Below are 18,872 nucleotides of genomic sequence, written 5' to 3'. Positions count from 1 at the left end.
ACTCCACCTCTTAAAAAAATAAAAATTCTATCTTGACACAAGTATTTAAAATTTACAGTATTTAATTTCATTATTTCTCCATATATAGGATTTTCTTTACAGTTTTATTTTGAAATAATTATAGATTGACAGGGAGTTACAAAAATAGCAGTTTTCCTCAATGGTAAATTGAACTCCCGGCCTCAGACAGTCCTCTCATCTCAGCGTCCCGCATAGCTGAGATGACAGGTGCACGCCACCACCATCCGCCTTCCCTAGCCCAATTTTGCAGTTTCCCCGCAGGCATTGGCTACGCCTCCCAGATGATCGTCATCCTCCTCAACGTCTACTACATCATTGTATTGGCCTGGGCCCTTTTCTACCTCTTCAGCAGCTTCACCATCGACCTGCCCTGGGGCGGCTGCCACCATGAGTGGAACACAGGTATGGTCATCTCCCGAGGGCCCACTTCCTCCTCCCGTTCTGCCATGTTCACCGGAAGTGGGATTGTCCCTCTATCCCAGCTTAACACGGACGCACCAGAAATCACCCAAGTAGATCATGGAGAGCTTATGTCAAGAATAAGATCGAGAATTCACCAGCCTCACAGGCAAAATGTCAGGAACTTTTTAAAGAAAAAATTAACATCTTCAGTGAGAACTGACCGCTTTTATGTTGTTTAGCCATTTACTTAAATCAACTTGGAATGTGGTTAGTTTGATATATGGATACATGCCTTATTCATTTATTGGTTTCTCCTGTCTTCTTTCTGATACATTCTAGGTCTTTCAAACGTGCAGTTCATCCGGACTTGCTTGTCAGGGGTGGCAGAGGCGGGAGAAAATCCACATACAAGTGGACCCGCACAGTTCAGATCCATGTTGTTCAAGGGTCCGCTGTGATTTATAATAGCAATTACAGTCGTGTGTCACTGAATGACAGGGGTACACTCTGAGGAATGCACTGTTGGCATTTTGTCCTGTATGAACATCACAGAGTGCACACACACATACCTACATGGCACAGCCTATCACACACCTGGGCTGCATGCTGTAATACTGTACTGTACACTGTAGGCGCGTGTAGCACAGTGGTAGGTATTTGCGTATCTAAACATAGTGAAACCTAGAAAAGGTACAGTAAAGATGCAGTATTTTATAATCACACGGGAACACTGTCATATAGGTGATCCACTGTTGACTGAAATGTTGCTATGTGCTGTATATCTGTAATTTCTCCTGTGCTTGTAAGACTACCTGAGCCACCCGTGGTAATAGAACCACTGACTCTAATGTGTAGAAAGTAACGACAACAGGCTGGGCGCGGTAGCTCACGCCTGTAATCCCAGCACTTCGGGAGGCCAAGGTGGGCGGATCACGAGGTCAGGAGATCGAGACTATACTGGCTGACATGTGAAACCCCATCTCTACTAAAAGTACAAAAAATTAGCCAGGCATGGTGGCACCTGTAGTCCCAGCTACTCAGGAGGCTGAGGCAGGAGAATAGCGTGAACCCGGGAGGCAGAGGTTGCAGTGAGCCGAGATCGTGCCACTGCACTCCAGCCTGGGTGACAGGGCGAGACTCTGTCTCAAAAAAAAAAAAACAAAGTAACAACAACAACAAAAATATCTGGGACAATGCTGTCCAAAAGAACTGTCTGTAATGATGAAAATGTTCTTTGCACTATCCAAAATGGTAGATATTAATACTGGCTACATGTGGTTATTTATTGATTTACCTTTTCTGGGCAGTCGCAGTCAACCAGCGTAGGTTTGGAGTGACTCCTATATGTGGTTATTGCACATCTGAAATGTGGCAAGTGGCCGGAGGAACAGAACTTTAACATTTGCATTGAATGTTAACTTAAACAGCCACAGGTGGCTCATGGCTGCCCCAGTGGACAGCGTGGCTGGAGAGCACAGGGGACACTCTTCAGCTTGGATTCTTGGCACATCCCTCTCTCCTCGTCCAAGTATCTTCCAGTGCCAGTCAACGAGGCCCTACCCCTTTGAAGTGGGCTAGCCATGATTAACTCTTTCTTTCTTTTTTATCTTTTTGTTTGTTTGAGATGGAGTCTTGCTCTGTCGCCCAGGCTGGACTGCAGTGGTGCGATCTCAGCTCACTGCAACCTCCACCTCCCAGGTTTAAGCAATTCTCTGCTTCAGCATCCAGAGAAGCTGGGACTACCGGCGCCCACCACCACGCCCGGCTAATTTTTTGTATTTTTAGTAGAGATGGGGTTTCACCATTTTGGTCAAGCTGGTCTTGAACTCCTGACCTTGTGATCCCCCTGCCTAAGCCTCCCAAAGTGCTGGGATTGCAGATGTGAGCCACTGCGCCTGGACCAATTCTTTCTTGCTCAGATAAGTTACTCAGTTTTGAACTGGAGTTTGAACCCTTTACTTATCCGGAAAAACATTTTGCATGGTTAGCATGATATTCTTTATCCCTTCATGACCTGACTCCTGTCTATGTCACCACCTCACCTTTACCTCTCTCGCCTTGTACTTGCTGCTCCCCTTCCAGGCACATCTTTGTGCATCACTGCCACCACCTCCATTCCACCATGATTTTTCAAAGGGAAAGTAAGCCTTGGGGGTACCTCCTCTGATACCCCAAGATTGCATGAGGCTCTTCTTAAACGTATCTGGTAGTACCCGCACTGGCCCCGGCCCTACTGCTGCACTTCCCTCACTTTTCTTCTGTTTGTTGACTTGGTTTTCCCACTAGTCATCAAGATCGTGAGGGCGGAAAAGGTGTCTTTATCTCCACAGCTTCTGTGCCTAGCACGGTGCTGGCTCTATTATAAGCACTCAAAAATATTGATTGAATGAATCGAGGTGTAAAGATCTGTTTTATTATAATTAGTCTGGGGCAGTGGCTCACGCGTATAATCCCAGCACTTTGGGAGGCTGAAGCCAGTGGATCCCTTCAGCTCAGGGGTTCAAGACCAGCCTGGGCAAGATGGTGAAACCCCATCTCTACTAAAAATACAAAAAATGTGCCAGGGGTGGTGGCACACACCCATGGCCCTTGCTACTTGGGAGACTGAGACAGGAGGATTGCTTGAGCCTGGGAGGTGGAGGTTGCAGTGAGCCGAGATTGTGCCACTGTGCTCCAGCCTGGGTACTAGAGAAAGACTTGGTCTCCAAAAAAAAATCTGTTTTATTATAATTCTTTAGCTTTATATATATTTTCTTTTCTTCGTTTTATTTTATTTTAAAATGTCTTTGTGTACTGAATCCACCCTTGACAACCAGCTTGTCAGATAGTAAAGATTTTATCCAGATCTCAGTGGAGTCCCTCTTAAAACGATTTTGTCAATTTTTGGTGGCCTAGAGCTTTTGCTTCAGGGTATCACTAGGCCTGTCTTCCTTTGGATCGACTGGCGGCCTCTGGGACAATTCTGAGGCAAATTGAATACCTGAGTGTTATTTTTTGACATTGTTGACATCTCTCCTGGTGAGCCTGGTTTTACTCAGAGCCTCGCATTTGAACAGCACAAGACACGCTGTCCCGCCAAGATGAAATAATGCTTTTCTGGGTGTGCTGCAGCGTCAAGGAAAGTGAATGGTTTAGTGGACAGAGCACCCAGCTGGCCTTCAACCACCCAACAGATATCTGTTGAGCTCCTGCTGTATGATACCAGGCTCTGTTCTGAGCACTGGGAATATGGTAACAAACAAAAACAAAGACCCACCCTCCTGGGGCTTTCATTCTAGCGGTGGGAGGTAGACATAAACAAAACAAGTGGATGAGAAGTGTCCAGTTAGAAAGCAGCAGTACATCATGTTAGAAGACGGGCTACGGAGGAAAATAAGACAGAGACTGAGTTTTATGGGTGGGATTGCAATTTTCAGTGGCATAGTCAGGAAAGGCCTTACTGAGATGCCCCTTTAGCATTGGTCTCAAGGAGGAGGGGGAACGAGCCATTCAGCTGGGGGACAAGAACTCTAGGAGGAAGGGACTGAGGCGGCATGGCACCTAACGCGCCCCGTGTGTGCAGGGAACAGGGTGGATGTGGGAGGGCAGGTGGCTGAGGGAATGATGTGGGAATGGATCCAGAAGGGCCTTGAAGGCAACTAAAGGGGTTGCAACTTTCTCCTTTGAGCGGGATGGGAAACCCGTTACCCATTGGAGGCCTTGACCTGGGGTGGGACATGGAGTGTTCTAAGGTTTAACAAAATGGAGATTTCATGAGGGGAGCAAGGGTGAAAACTGAAGGCCAATTAGGAGCCGGGAGCGGACGGTGCCTACCCTCTACCAGGGTGGTGGGAGTAGAGGTGACAAGAAGGATCCATCTAGATATTTTGAAGGCGGAACCCAGACAACTTGCTGACCTGGGTTCAGGCCTACACTTGCTCATTCATGAGCAGATACAGGCCATTTCTAAGACAATCCACTGTCTTCATGGGCACAATAGGGAAAACAGTATCTGTTTTAATATTTCCTAGGATTATTGTATTTATCAAACATAAAAAAGTCAGTACTCTTTGTAAAGCTCCAAAGTCACATACAAATAATAAAGAGACCATTTATTGAGCACTCTACATCCATGTTTTCATTTAATTTCTTATCAATCCTACGTAACGGATCTTACTATCTACATTTTAGAGACGAGGGAAGCCAAACACAGAGAACTGAGTTATAACTAACCCCCAGATGCACAGTTCATACCCGGGGGGTCAGCATTCAAGCCACAGCTTTCCAACCTGTGTTCTTGGCCATTCTGACACGTCACTTCCCCAGAAACTGTTCTTATTATTCCTCAAAGGTGGTGACTTTGCACAGGGTTGCCATCTGATCATGCTTAACGAGAATATATACCCAAGCATCTATGTACCCACATGTCCAAGTGTGCAGTAGAGAGTCAGCTGCGTTTGGTGAGGTTACTATGTGTGGGAGGATGTTTTGTGTAGATAACCTTAGCCTGGCTTCTGCCAAATACCTACCTTCCCATTCTCCTAGAATTTCACCCTGCTCTCTAGTTGTGTCATATGCTGTCTGATGATTTTTCTCTTTTTTCCCTCCTCGTGACCCATGGGTAGAACACTGTGTGGAGTTCCAGAAGACCAATGGCTCCCTGAATGGTACCTCTGAGAATGCCACCTCTCCTGTCATCGAGTTCTGGGAGTAAGTGAGACCCTACCCCACCCAGTGTGGGCCATGTGTTCAGAAGAAGGGTATGGGGAGGAGTTCACACCAAGGTCACTCTCAAGAGACAGCAAGGGAAGAATTTTCACTAAGTGGCTTTTTTCTGTGGTGCCTGTGTTTGTGGTTATTGCAGGACTCGTTTCAGAGATAAGTCCTGCAGTTCTCCTGGGGCTGTGCCTGGCCTTCCTTCTCTGCACCCCTGCCCCACGTTAGAGAGTGTGTGTGCATATGTGTTCTCACTCCACACTTCCTCCTCCCTGTGGCTGCAAGAGTGTGGACTGTGACCCACCCCTCCCCCCAGTACTGATATTCACCCAGGGCAAGAGTCCTGCTGTCAAAAAGTCCTGAAACCTTGGTTGGGAACGTAGGTGCCTGCACCTCCTTCCCCTGGCTGGGGACAAAGCACTCGGAGCAAACTTACCTGGGACAGTCTCTGTTCTCCACCTTTCTGCAGTCTCCATTGTCTACCTTTATGTCCACCTCCAGCTCTGGGCTAAGGATGGCCTCATGTGAAGAGAGCAGAGAAGCCTTTGGACAAGAGCCGGGAGGCATGGCTCGGCTCCACTGTCCCAGATACGAGGCCACAAAACTGAGGCTGACAGAAAAAGTAAGCCAGGTTCAACCCTTCTTTCCCCAGGCGGCGGGTCTTGAAGATCTCTGATGGGATCCAGCACTTGGGGGCCCTGCGCTGGGAGCTGGCTCTGTGCCTCCTGCTGGCCTGGGTCATTTGCTACTTCTGCATCTGGAAGGGGGTCAAGTCCACAGGCAAGGTTCGTGTGGGGAGCTCCTACCCCTCCCATCCCCGTACTCCCTGTCCTCACTAAGGGCTGTCACCCAGGAGTTCTTGAAGCTGTGACCCCGTCGAGGATGGGAGGCGATGACCCAGCAAGGATTTGATGCAGCTTCCATCCTTGATTCTGTGCCTCTCCTGGATTCACGTGCTTCTGGATTTTGGGACTGGAAGAGAGCAAGAAGGACAGGAAGGACACCTCCAGGGTAATCTGATCTTGGAATTGATGATGTGTGGGCACATTGCGAATTGAACACGAGTCATGGTTCCCTAATTCATACAACAGTTCTTTGGAAAAAGAATTCCATGAAGACTCTTCATCTCAAAATGACTCTTAACCAACTCAAGAATTCCGGGGGACTCTTTGCCCTGGAGCAAAGAGGGCATTCTGAATTCTTCCGAACTCTTGCCCTGGGGGCCTCTCCTAATCTGGCTGCCTGGTTGTGCTAAGCTAGTAAGCTCTGTGAGGACAGGGGTCATGTGTCACAAATCTTTTCACATCTGACAATCCTTGCCATTAATGCCAAGCACACTTGTTGGGAGAATGCCAAATGTCATTCAGTCACTCAACAAATATTTATTGAATATGTGTCAGGGGAGGCAGGAGCTTTTAGCTGGAGGGAGGAAGGGAAGAGGGGAGGCTGTGGCTCAAGGGATAGGGGAGATGGAACTATATCCAGGGAACTGGCCCCCAGTATTTCAATGTAGGTTCTTTCTATTTTCCATGAGTGTCGGCCGACTGAGAAATAAAGAGAGACAGTACAAAGAGAGGAATTTTACAGCTGGGCCGCCAGGGGCGACATCACATGTCAGTAGGACTGTGATGCCCGCCTGAGCCTCAAAACCAGCAAGTTTTTATTAAGGGTTTCAAAAGGGGAGGGGGTGTAAGAACAGGGAGTAGGTACAAAGATCACAGCTTCAAAGGGCAAAAAGCAAAACTACTAATAAGGGTCTAACAAAGATCACATGCTTCTGAGGGAACAGGACAAGGGGCAAAAGTAGAGCTACTAATAAGGGTCCAACAAAGATCACAGGGCAAAGGGCAAAAGCAGAACTACTACTAAGGGTCTATGTTCAGCGGTGCACGTATGGTCTTGATAAACATCTTAAACAACAGAAAACAGGGTTCGAGAGCAGAGAACCGGTCTGACCACAAATTTACCAGGGTGGAGTTTTTCCCCACCCTAGTAAGCCTGAGCATACTGCAGGAGACCAGGGCGTATCTTAGTCCTTATCTCAACTGCGTAAGGCAGACATTCCCAGAGTAGCGGTTTATAGACCTCCCCCCAGGAATGCATTCCTTTCCCATATTCCTTGCTAGAAAAATAATTTAGTGATACCTCTCCTACTTGCATGTCCACTTATAGGCTCTCTGCAAGAAGAAAATATGGCTGTTTTGCCTGACCTGGCAGGCAGTCAGACCTTATGGTTGTCTTCCCTTGTTCCCCAAAATCGCTATTATTCTGTTCTTTTTCAAGGTGCACTGATTTCATATTGTTCAAACACACATGTTTTACAATCAATTTGTACAGTGAACACATTTATCACGGTGGTCCTGAGGTGATGTACATCCTCAGCTTACAAAGACAACAGGATTAAGAGATTAAAGTAAAAACAGGCATAAGAAATTATGAAAGTATTATTTGGAAACTGATAAATGTCCATGAAATCTTCACAATTTATGTTCCTCTGCCGTGGCTCCCAGCCGGTCCCTCCATTCGGGGGGTCCCTGACTTCCCGCAACAGAACTAAACAGCTGCGGGCGAGCTGGGAACAGGAGGAACACTCCCTTGACCTTTTCTGAGGTGCTCCTGCCCCTGCCACTTCCTCACTCACAAGCTCCTTGTCTCTCATTTGTCCTTGACCAGGTGGTGTACTTCACGGCCACATTTCCTTACCTCATGCTGGTGGTCCTGTTAATTCGAGGGGTGACGTTGCCTGGGGCAGCCCAAGGAATTCAGTTTTACCTGTACCCAAACCTCACACGTCTGTGGGATCCCCAGGTAAGAAACCACAGACAGGAGCCCTCACGTGACTCCCGGGGCACCTGAGCTCCAGGCTTTCCCTGCACTCTGGCAGGGAACCCCTGCACCTAGCACTACCCTAGGATGTCCACAGTGGCAGCAGGGGCTCACCCTTCCTTCTCTAGATATCTGCTTGTTGCTGGAAAGGGGTCCCAATCCAGACCCCAAGAGAGGGTTCTTGGACCTCGCACAAGAAAGAATTTGGGGGGAGTAGAATAAAGCAAAAGCAAGCTTATTAGGAAAGTAAAGGAGGCCAGGTGTGCTGGCTCATGCCTGTAATCCCAGCACTTTGGGAGGCCAAGGTGGGTGGATCATTTGATGTCAGGAGTTGGAGACCAGTCTGGCCAACATAGTGAAACCCCCCCTCTACTAAAAAATACAAAAATTAGCTGGGCGTGGTGGTGGGAGCCTGTAATGCCAGCTACTCGGGAGGCTGAGGCAGGAGAATCACTTGAACCCAGGAGGTAAATGTTGTAGTGAGCTGAGACCGTGCCACTGCACTCCAGCCTGGCCAACAGAGTGAGACTCTGTCTATAAAATAAAATAAAGGAATAAAGAATGGCTGCTCCATAGGTAGGACAGCCCCAGGGCTACTGGTTGCCCATTTTTATGGTTATTTCTTGATTATATGCTAAACAAGGGGTGGTTATTCATTAGTTTTCCGGAAAAGTGTGGGCAATTCCCAAAACTGAGGGTTCTCCCCTCATTTCAGACCATAGAGGTTAACTCCCTGATGTTGCCTTTGCATTTGTAAATTGTCACGGCACTGGTGGGAGGGTCTTTCAGCATGCTAATGCATAGTAATTTGCATGTAAAGAGTGGTGAGGAAGGCCGGGCCCGGTGGCTCAAGCCTGTAATCTCAGCACTTTGGGAGGCTGAGACGGGCGGATCACGAGGTCAGAAGATCGAGACCATCCTGGCTAACACGGTGAAACCCCGTCTCTACTAAAAAATACAAAAAACTAGCCAGACGAGGTGGCGGGCGCCTGTAGTCCCAGCTACTCGGGAGGCTGAGGCAGGAGAATGGCGTAAACCCGGGGGGCGGAGCTTGCAGTGAGCTGAGATCTGGCCACTGTACTCCAGTCTGGGCAATAGAGCGAGACTCCATCTCAAAAAAAAAAGAAAAAAAGAGTGGTGAGGAAGACCAGAGGTCACTTCTGTCGCCATCTTGGTTTTCGCGGGTTTTGGCCGTCTTCTTTACTGAAACCTGTTTCATCAGCAAGGTCTTTATGACCTGTGTCTTGGGACGTGACGACCTCCTGTCTCATCCCGTGACTGAGAATCCTCACCTCCTGGGAACGCAGCCCAGTAGGTCTCAGCTTTAGTTCACCCAGCCCCTATTCAAGCTGGAGTCGCTCTGGTTCAAATGCCTCTGACGTGTTAGGAGCTGTTTGTGGTCATAAGCTGTTTGTGGTCATAACTGTCCTTTCTTGGGTTCACAGCTGCCGGGGAACCCAGGCAAATATTACTAGGGTAATATTTCTAATAATGTTTCTCAAGGGCCCCAAGTGTCACTCACAGTCGTTACTCAAGGGTATCCTTCTCCCATCCTCTCCCCACCCACTTCATACATTTCTCTCTTAGGGGCTTGTCTCCTACTGAGCTTCCTCTTTAATTCTTACCCCTCATTCTGCCTCCTGGTTCCCTCCCTCTGCCCATGTGACCCATGTCTGGGTCCCAGCTCCCTGGCCCTGCCCTCAGCCAGCTGGGCTAGTGTTAAGTTTCCCTGTCAGATGTCCAGAGACTCCGGGTCTCCTCCCCACCCTTCCTTCGTGGTCTGTACTCCCTCTGCTACAGCGTGCTTTTTTACCGTCCGGGTAGGGAGAGGTGGTGTTGCCTGCTACCTGAAGGGGGTTGAAAAGCAAGACCTGGAATGGGCCGCCCCTGCCTCTGACAGGTCTCTTACCTTCCCCTCTTTGGCAGCCAGTTGAAAGCTGGCAAAGCTAGGAGGTGTTGAGGGCCGCAGGGGAGCGTGGGTAATCTCTGCCCCAGAGGCCCTGAAATGTTACCCGGTTATGCCCTGCCTCTGCCTCCAGGGCGCAGAGGCCACCCTGCCGGGGGAGTGAGTGTGCAACCTAGAGATCCTCCTCTTGTTGCTGGAGGAGTCTCTCTGTGTCTGTGAAAGAAGCCCCAAGGAGACATAAGGGCGAGTGGCTCCCAGCACATAGAAGACACTCTGGGATGGCTCCAAACATTTTAAAATAGTCGGGCACCAGCACATTCACTGACATTGCTGACAGGGAGCAAGAGAAAGGGGACAGCCACACCGAGGCTAGGAGCTCCGTGCACACAGGCCAATGGCTCCCCCTGGTGCGGAACGTCAGGCCATCCGGAAGCCACACCGTTCTCGGTCTCCTGGCCACTCCGGCCAGGTTTGGATTCTTTCATCCTGAGCTCTACTGGGACGCTGTGGCTTCCAGAAGCAGCCAGACCACTGCTCTTCAGAAACCTCCCTGCAGAGTCAAGTAGTCCTGGTCCTGAGTGTTTCTCAATAACCTTCCGGTGGGTTATCTTTCCCTTCTCCCATTTCTCAGACAGCACAGAGACACAGCTCGCTACTGCCGCATGTCCACGCGGGGTACTGGGGCTGCAGTCAGGCTTCGGAGCCAAACTGTAGAAGCACAACTGGGGTCCTTCTAGGACCCCAGTGCACGTTCCTCATTGTAAGATGAGCCCACTGTGGCCTAAGTTTGTGCAGCCAGTAATCATGGCAGACCAGGCAAAGGATATCTTTGTTTTGTGAATCATAAGCCCTTTGACTTACCTAGGACCAAAGGGCTGTGGTGGACAGCAGGTGGCGAGCAGGAGTTGTAGGGGAAGCTGAGTGGAGGGGAGGCTTTGAAGGCCGGGTGAAGAGTTCGGCTTGGATTCCCCACACATGAGAAAGCCACGGTGGTTCTGGAGCGGCAGAGTTGAGAACCGGTGGCTAAGCTATGAAGATCACCTTTGTCTGCAGGTAGACAGAGAGGATGGAGGCATGACCAGGAAAGGTGACAGGCAGGGAGGCTGGCAGAGAAGAAGGACAGAGGGACTCTATTTCCACAACAGATTCGTGACTTTGTCCTGATCAGCTATTTACAGCTAACTACTAGGCGTGCTTACTCTGTCCCTGACATCGTTCAGAGGCTTACATGCGTTATTTCAGCAAACGCTCACAGCAGGTCAACAAGGCAACCCCATTTTACAGATTAGGACATTAAGGCCTAGAGAGCTTCAAGCATATTTTCACCCTCATACCTGCAGCTGGACTGGGTAAGGGTGACAAATGCCAGGCACTTTATGGTCTACTCTTGGAGACGAGGTCCCTGGCTGCTCACCTTTGTTTGTCTCACAGCTTATCAGCAAAAACCTGAATGAATCTGCTATGAGTATCCACTATGTGCCGGATCTGTTCCAGCGCCATGTTTGGTACATAATAGCTCCCAGAAAACATAAAGAAGGTGGACCAGGTCGCTTTCAAGTTCTGAGCATTAATGAGGCCATAAGTCTCTGTCTGGGTGACTGCAGGGACAAAGACCTCTTTCAGCCTGTGCTCTGGGATACCGTTCTTTCCATTCCAGCCAGCTTTGGGCCGTGCAGGCAGCGTCTGTCTTCCAAGTGCTGTGGGGCGGTGGGGAGGGGGATAGGTCAAGTGCCAGGACTGGTCCTGAGCAGCCTTCCTCTCTGCCTGGTCCAAGTCTCATGCTGAAGCTAGGCCTCTGTTGTCAGTGAACAAAGCAGCACCTGGCGGGGTGGGGGTGCCCTGCCAGAGTCCTAATTGAATCTCGTTGGCACTCCCCAGGAGGTGTGATTATTCTCACTGGCATTTGCCTGGCACTTGAGAAAGGTGCAAAATTTCTTCTCCACAACACGTAGACCAAAGACGTCTCTCTGCCAAGCACTGAGGCTGGTCCTTGGGAGCCAGGCAGAGACAACGCCGTGCTCCCCTCTTGTTTGCTCCGCTTTTTCTGCCAGGCTTGCTGTTTGGGGGGCAGGTTGCTGCCTTTCCCGGTGTTCCCAGGCCTTGTCTCGTCCCCCTGGAGAGTGGCCACTGGAGACCCAGGGTTCTGCTGGAGTGTGCGCTTTGTTCAGGCCACTTGTTTCTCTTCTGGGTCCTGGCCCTGTGCCCGTTCTACTGCACTTTGGGAGATTGCTGAAGGCGGGGGATGGGAGGAGGGCACCAGAGAGCCCTCCTGGAACCTTTAAAATCCCTACGTTAAGCAAGTCTAAGGAAAGGTTTGTTTAGGGAGGAAGTTGAAATCCAATCTATGCCACCTCATTACCAATGAAAGATGAGTTGCTTTTTAAAATAATAGCAGCAGTAAACAGTGGCCAAAGCTAACCTTACTGTACCCTCCTTATTCGCCAGGCCCTTTGCCGAGTGCTTGACACAGTTCAACCCTGTGAGTCTGGGGGTCAGCCTCATCTTACAGAGGGAGAAACAGAAGCTTAGGAAACCCAAGAAACTTGCCCAGAATCACAAAACTAGCACGCGGGGGAGCTTGGGTTGATCTCAAGTAGTCTTTCGAAGACTGCTGTCTTATTCACCGTCATAGATATTTCCCAAAGAATATGAATTATTTGAGAGTTTTAAGAGCTGCTTTTTATTATTCTAGAAGGTGAGATAGGAAACAAATATTTACTTATGTGTTAGGCATTTTACATACATTATTTTATTTGTTATTATACCCATCTTCCTCATGAGAAAAGGGAGGTTCAGGGAGGTAAAGTGACTTGCCTAAGATCACACAGCCAGCAATTAATAAAGTCAGGAATTGAGCCCAGATTAACGTAACTTCAAAGCCCGTGCTTTTCCACTACACCACATTACCTTCCTAGAAATAGTAGATAGAGATGAATAATTCTGGGGGTTGGACGTGAGGCTGAGAACATTTTTCCCAGACTTTCTAGAGTCCTCTCTCCTCCTCTTTCCCCCCAAGACCTCTTTTTACCTGCGTTCCACCAAGAATTTTTTACACTTGTTTTTCCCTTGGTCGGCCTTCTGCCCTAGCCAAAGACATGTCAGAGCTTTGTTCCAGAAACCAGAGCTCCTGGCATGGGCAGGGGGTGGTCGCCTGTGGTGGGAATGGAACAGCTTGCTCTGCGTGTCCCTCAGCCCTGCTTCTGACCCTGTTCTTTTCCCCATCCCAGCAGGCTTGTCGGGCAGCAGCTGTGTGGGGAGCTGCGGCTTGCCAAGCTCCCAGCGAGGGGGCTTTAGTCAAAGGCTTTGGTCAAAGGGAGCATTGACCCTTGTGCTCTGGGTTTTCAGCCCTCCTGCTGCATTTTCCTTGGTTCTCATTAATGTCTCCCCCAACTCAGTCTCCACATGACCCCACTCTGACCTCCCACCCCTGCCGAGGCGAGGTGAATGGCCAAGTCACGATTTCTCTTATTCCTTCCCAAGCACAAGTTCACAAAGCTGCCCATCTCAGGCTTGTGCCTCTGCCTGTGTGTGGGCAGCCGCAGTGTGTTTCTTTGGTAACTCATGGCCCGGTCTGCACCCATTGCACTGTCAGGCCCGGGAGCAAATGTCCAAGGCGTGAGGCCTCCAGGCTCCTGGGCCACATCCTGAATGATCTTTTTGGGAGGGGATGCCTGACCTCATGAAGGGGCAGTACCCAGGAGACATGCATTGGTCCTGAGCCCTTACACCTCTCACCCTGGGAAAACGCTTTCTCTATAAGCTCAGGGCCTTTCGCCAAAAGGTCCTGCTCCTGAAGCTGCCAATAACTTAGCCGGTGAAGCAGGAATAAGATAGAACCAAGTGACTCTCATGCCAAAGTCAGTGAGTTTTCCTGAGATGACTATCTTGGCATGATCTGTGTGGTAGAGTTGTAGAAGAGAAAAGGATTTGGAACATCTCGAAGGAGGAAACAGCCTGGCCGAGGCGTCCCCTCAAAGCTGGCGTCACACTGAGGCTTCTTGTTTCAACTGGGAGAAGTGAGACCCCGAAATTTGCAAGCACTCCCCTTGCCTGTCCTCGCGGTGTGTCTTTCATCCCCACCATTTCCTTCTCTAGCATTTCGTTCCTACCATTTCCTTCTCTGTGTGATTTCCTCACTGGCTCCAGCCCCTCCAAATCCTCCTCTGTGCTTCTTGCTGCTGACCCCCTGTCCCTGGTGGCACCTCCTGCCTCACAGACCATCTCAGGACGGGATTCCCAGTGATCTCAAGAATGGGAGGCTGGAGACATTCTCCCCTTCCCCCTACCGTCTTCCCTACTCTGTCCCTGGCCCTGCAGAATGGAAACATGGTAAGAGGATGGGTGCCCTGGGTGCACCCCGATGCAGGGGCCTAGGACAGCATCCCATACCTGGTGACCATTAGGATCAGCCAGGAAGCTCTGAAAAGGATACGAGTTCTGGGTTCTCCTTCAGGCCTAGGGATTTAGCATCTCGACTGGGGATGCTGACTGAGGAATCGGCGTGATTCTGAGGCGGTCAGCCTGCTGGTGGATCCCTCGGGCCTCTACACTGCTGAGGAATGTGGCCGCTTTGGTAGGGGTGAGCGCGAAAGGAGGGAGCAAGGGGTAGGGGCGGAGGGTGGGGACCATGCCTAGGCAGGCAGGCAAAGACCAGGAAGGGACTGAGGAATCGGAGGCCTGATATTAGCGGAAGGGAGTGATGAAAGCATAGAGGGTTTTATGGAAAGTAGGGGCCTGCTTGCGGGGTACTGGAAGGAGGCTGAGCAACAGACACAGACGGGTCATCCGGTACCCTTTCCGTCAGGAACACAGACATGTGAGGAGCACCTGCTTGGATGTCTGCGTCCATAGCGGGGCGCTCCCTGGCTGTGCGCACGTCGCCGGGGCAGGAGCGCCTGGGGAGGGCCCTGCAGATCTGCAGGGTCACTCGGTCCTGTTGCCTTGACGTTCTTTCTGTCTGGGATGTTATTCTAGCTGTTAGATCTAAATCACAACATGCACAGGCTGGGCGAGCCAGCTGAGATAATAACAATAACAGCCAACTCTATGTTTAGCTGGACTGTGATTTTTCCCCTCCCAAGCACTACAAAGCCCTGTTCAGAGGTGTTTCTGTTCGTCCTTTTGCCTTTTTGCGGGCCAAGAATTACTCTCCCTGTCTGCAGATAGGTTGCTGAGATGTGAGGGGCGAAGCTACATACTGGTGGTAGCCCTGATGTTAGGGACAGTGTTCCCGGAGACCCTGTGCCTGGATTCCTCCACACTGGTCACAGGAGAAAGTGGGGGCAGAAGCTAGGATCCAAACCTTGACAGGAGACCTAGCTTTGTTCTAGAGCCCTGTCCCACCCTCCTACACACTTCCACCACGGGTCTTTTAGTCTTTTTCATTTTCTTTGAATGCTTAATGCCTGTTCTATCCTAGTAGTGCCCAAGAAACTTCATCCAGGAGCCCAGGGAGTAGAGCCCACCGGGGTGACAGAGGTCGCAGGATGCCAGTGTTGGCTGAGAATAGGTTTTCTCACCATCCCTAGCCAGTGTCCGGCTCAGCCACATGCCTATGTCCTTCCATGGCTTGAATGGCCTGGCTTTCCTGGGAGTTCACCTTTCTTGCCCTTTCCCTTTGTAGGTGTGGATGGATGCGGGCACCCAGATCTTCTTCTCCTTCGCCATCTGTCTGGGGTGCCTGACAGCCCTGGGCAGCTACAACAAGTACCACAACAACTGCTACAGGTGATTGGGGGCGTGGGGCCTGAGCTACACACCTGCATCTCTCTACTGTCCCTCCTAGACGAGGGTGAGTTGGAGGGTGCATCAGCTCCTGGATCTGCCCCCCTGTCTACACTTCCATATCCAACACCCCAGGGCTACCAGGAGCTGCAAGGAGCCAACTGCAAGATGGACAGAGAATTGCATCTGAAAGGGTGGGATAGTTGTGATTGGCTGGGAGACCAATCACAGGACCCGGCCTCCTGGCTGATGTAGAGGTTGGTGGGCTCAGGAGTGCTAGGTGAGCAAGCCTGAGAAGCACAACAGGTCTTTGAATAATGTCGTTTCTTTATAACTTTGATGAGAAAAAAAAAAACTGGTTTCATTACAGATTGTTTTGCATAAAATTGCAATTTGCAACAATGTATCGATGATGTTGAGTGAGTCCTACTGTGATTAGCAGTGTCCTGCATTGCACCCCAGTCTTGCCTGCTTGGTAAATGTGCCCCCAAAAGTTTGAATCCTTACCCATTTTTCACACCATCTCCCACATCATGTCCTGTCCCCGTTGTTCTCTCCTTGCCTACCTGGTTTGTGCTCAGAAAATTTAAGCCGATTTTAATACAGGCTGAAACATAGCTGAAATGAAATCATTCTTGTGCATCTCAACATTGAATTCAGGTGACAAGAGTTATTTCTTGTTTGGGATTACCCTGTCTCTATCCCTGTGGTGGCGTGCCAAATGGGATCATGGCCGAGTGGTAGCGTCCCATGAGGTGTGGACCAGGATGGCAGAGAGGGGCGGCTGTGTGGCAATTTGACACATCTGGATTCATGTTTTACTCCCCTGGAGCCTCATGCTTTTAGGACTACCTTGATTTATTCCATGCCTGGGCTGGTGGGGTCAAGGAGTGTCAGAGGAGAGCCCATGCTATGCGTGGTCCTCTGAATTCTGCCAGGTAGCCCTGCTCCGGCTTCCGTGAAGGGGCCAGGACGGTGTCCGTCAGGAGGGGCTGAGCTCCCAGACAGGAGGCAGGAGAGGTTGCAGCCCTGTTCTAATCCTGCCGTTCCACCCTCTCCTCACCCCTGCCCCACAGGGACTGCCTCGCCCTCTGCTTCCTCAACAGCGGCACCAGCTTTGTGGCCGGATTTGCCATCTTCTCCATCCTGGGCTTCATGTCGCAGGAGCAGGGGGTGCCCATTTCTGAGGTGGCCGAGTCAGGTGAGTGTTTCTGGGGAGGCCCGGAGGCAGGGAGCCTGGCTCAGACCTCTGGCAGCCAGGGTCGAGAGGCGTTTCTGCTGTGTCGCCTATACTCTGGGTGAGCTACGGCCACCATTCAGTGGATGCATTCTGGGATGGCTTGGGGGAGAACTGCAACAGTAATTCCAGCTTTAAAGAGGAGGCATGCAGTGAACATTTTTCTTCCCATCCTTGGCTTCCAGTTCATTACCCTGGAGGCAGCCAATGTTATCTATTTCGTGTTTATCCTTCCAGAAATAGTTTAGACATATATGAGAAAAAATATATATACAGACGTATACGTGTGATACATATTACTATTTCTATTTCTTGCCTTCTTCTTAAAAAACCAAATGATAACACACTATATACACTGTTCTGTACCTTGTCTCATTTTGTTCATTTTAAAATGAATCTCAAGGGAAAGTGTCTATTAGCATATAGAGCTTCCCCCGTTTGTGAGTGACTGCCTTTCCGTCACGCAGTGCTGTTGTTGCTGCTTTCAGATAACATCAAGGCTTTCAAATAACACCAGGCTCTGATCTGAATAAGCCGTAAAATGTTTCTCTTGCTCACCTACTTTTGCCCTGTAACAAGATGATTTTTTACCATGGCATTCAGAAGCATGCCTGGGCCACACAGGATGCCAAGCCCTGGGCGGGGAGGTCTGGAATTCTCATTAAGAGGGATAGTCTCTCTCTCTCTCTCTCTTTTTTTTTTAAACTTTTTGAGAGGGAGTCTTGCTCTGTCACCCAGGCTGGAGTGCGGTGACATGATCTTGGCTCACTGCAACCTCCGCTTCCCGGGTTGAAGTGATTCTCGTGCCTCAGTTTCCCGAGTAGCTGAGATTACAGGCGTGCGCCACCACACCCGGCTAATTTTTGTATTTTTAGTAGAGACAGGGTTTCACCACGTTGGCCAGGCTGGTCTTGACCCCCTGGCCTCAAGTGATCCACCCACCCCAACCTCCCAAACTGCTGGGATTATAGGCATGAGCCACCGTGCCTGGCCCATGTCTCACTTTCTAAGTGTGGACTGTATGCCAGGTGCTGGGTGAGGCACTCTGCTTGTACCATGCAACGGAAACCTGTGGGGCAGGCCCTGCACCATCCCTGCCTCACCAGTGTGGGAGCTGGGACTGGCAGATGCAAAAGACCTCCAAGGTCACAGTGATGCTCTTCACTTTTCAGAGGAACTTCCCGTGGGTAGACCCAGGCTCTGTTATGTGCATTTTTTCCTGCCACACGAGTCAGTTGAGAGAAGCATTCACGAACTGCGAGGATGTGGGTCAGCAGCACTCTGAAAGCAGTGCCAGTGTCGTAGGGTGACAGAAAGGGCTCCAGGCACAGAGGTGGTGAACTGGAGGCCCCAGGCCAAACCTGGCCTTGGAGCAATTTTCTTTGGTACCATCTACATTCCTTACAAATACAACAAAACATCGCTAGCAGCTGGGGCCTGATCGCTCCGCTTCTCACCAGGCCCTGCCACCTCCTTGTGTTTTGCACCGGGTCTGCTTCACACATGTCTATGTCCTGCTGGCTTCTGAGCTCATTCGAGGCTTGAAACCTCAGGTCTGTACAATAGATCTGGAGATCTGGAGTCCTTTTAGGCCCACAGCCCTTTACACCGACCATCTCTAAATTTGGTTCTTACCAATGAGAATGCAGTGAGAGGTACCTTGGAAATCCGAGAACCAGGTGGAGGTTGGGGTGGCTTCTCCTGGGTGAGGACGGTGGTGGTGATAGTAACTTTGGGGGGAAGTGTCCTCTAGCTCCTGGTGTTCCATGGTCCCACACTGGGAAGCCGTGGGTCACACACGGCCTGGAGCTGGCCCAGGCACTGGCCCGTGTTCCTCTACTCCTCGTCGTAGGTCCTGGCCTGGCTTTCATTGCTTACCCGCGGGCTGTGGTGATGCTGCCCTTCTCTCCGCTCTGGGCCTGCTGCTTCTTCTTCATGGTCGTTCTCCTGGGACTGGATAGTCAGGTATCAAGAGGCAGCCGCTCAGGGGCTGAGAGATGAGTGGGGGGTGTGTGCTGGGGAGGAGGAGCAGTGGGCATGTGGTTGGACTTTATGCCCCAA

General features: G+C 50.4%; 1 protein-coding gene across 7 annotated transcripts in view; it reads left to right on the top strand.

Annotated features, from left to right (window-relative positions):
* Positions 1–18,872, top strand: part of SLC6A13 (solute carrier family 6 member 13) — a 63,155-nt gene that overhangs the window by 40,557 nt on the left and 3,726 nt on the right. For all 7 annotated transcript variants that reach the window (XM_017864629.1, XM_017864625.1, XM_017864622.1 and 4 more), the window contains 7 exons: positions 283–423; positions 5,028–5,112; positions 5,771–5,903; positions 7,792–7,926; positions 15,474–15,577; positions 16,651–16,775; positions 18,664–18,776. In XM_017864629.1, coding sequence (XP_017720118.1) covers positions 283–423; positions 5,028–5,112; positions 5,771–5,903; positions 7,792–7,926; positions 15,474–15,577; positions 16,651–16,775; positions 18,664–18,776 — 836 coding nt within the window. The remainder of the gene's footprint in view (positions 1–282; positions 424–5,027; positions 5,113–5,770; positions 5,904–7,791; positions 7,927–15,473; positions 15,578–16,650; positions 16,776–18,663; positions 18,777–18,872) is intronic.

The sequence above is a fragment of the Rhinopithecus bieti genome, unplaced genomic scaffold (assembly GCF_001698545.2).
Source record: "Rhinopithecus bieti isolate Rb0 unplaced genomic scaffold, ASM169854v2 scaffold_74548, whole genome shotgun sequence".
In the NCBI taxonomy this organism is placed as follows: domain Eukaryota; kingdom Metazoa; phylum Chordata; class Mammalia; order Primates; family Cercopithecidae; genus Rhinopithecus; species Rhinopithecus bieti.
Note: the sequence above shows the minus strand (reverse complement) of the source record. Positions and strands in the feature narration are given on the sequence as shown.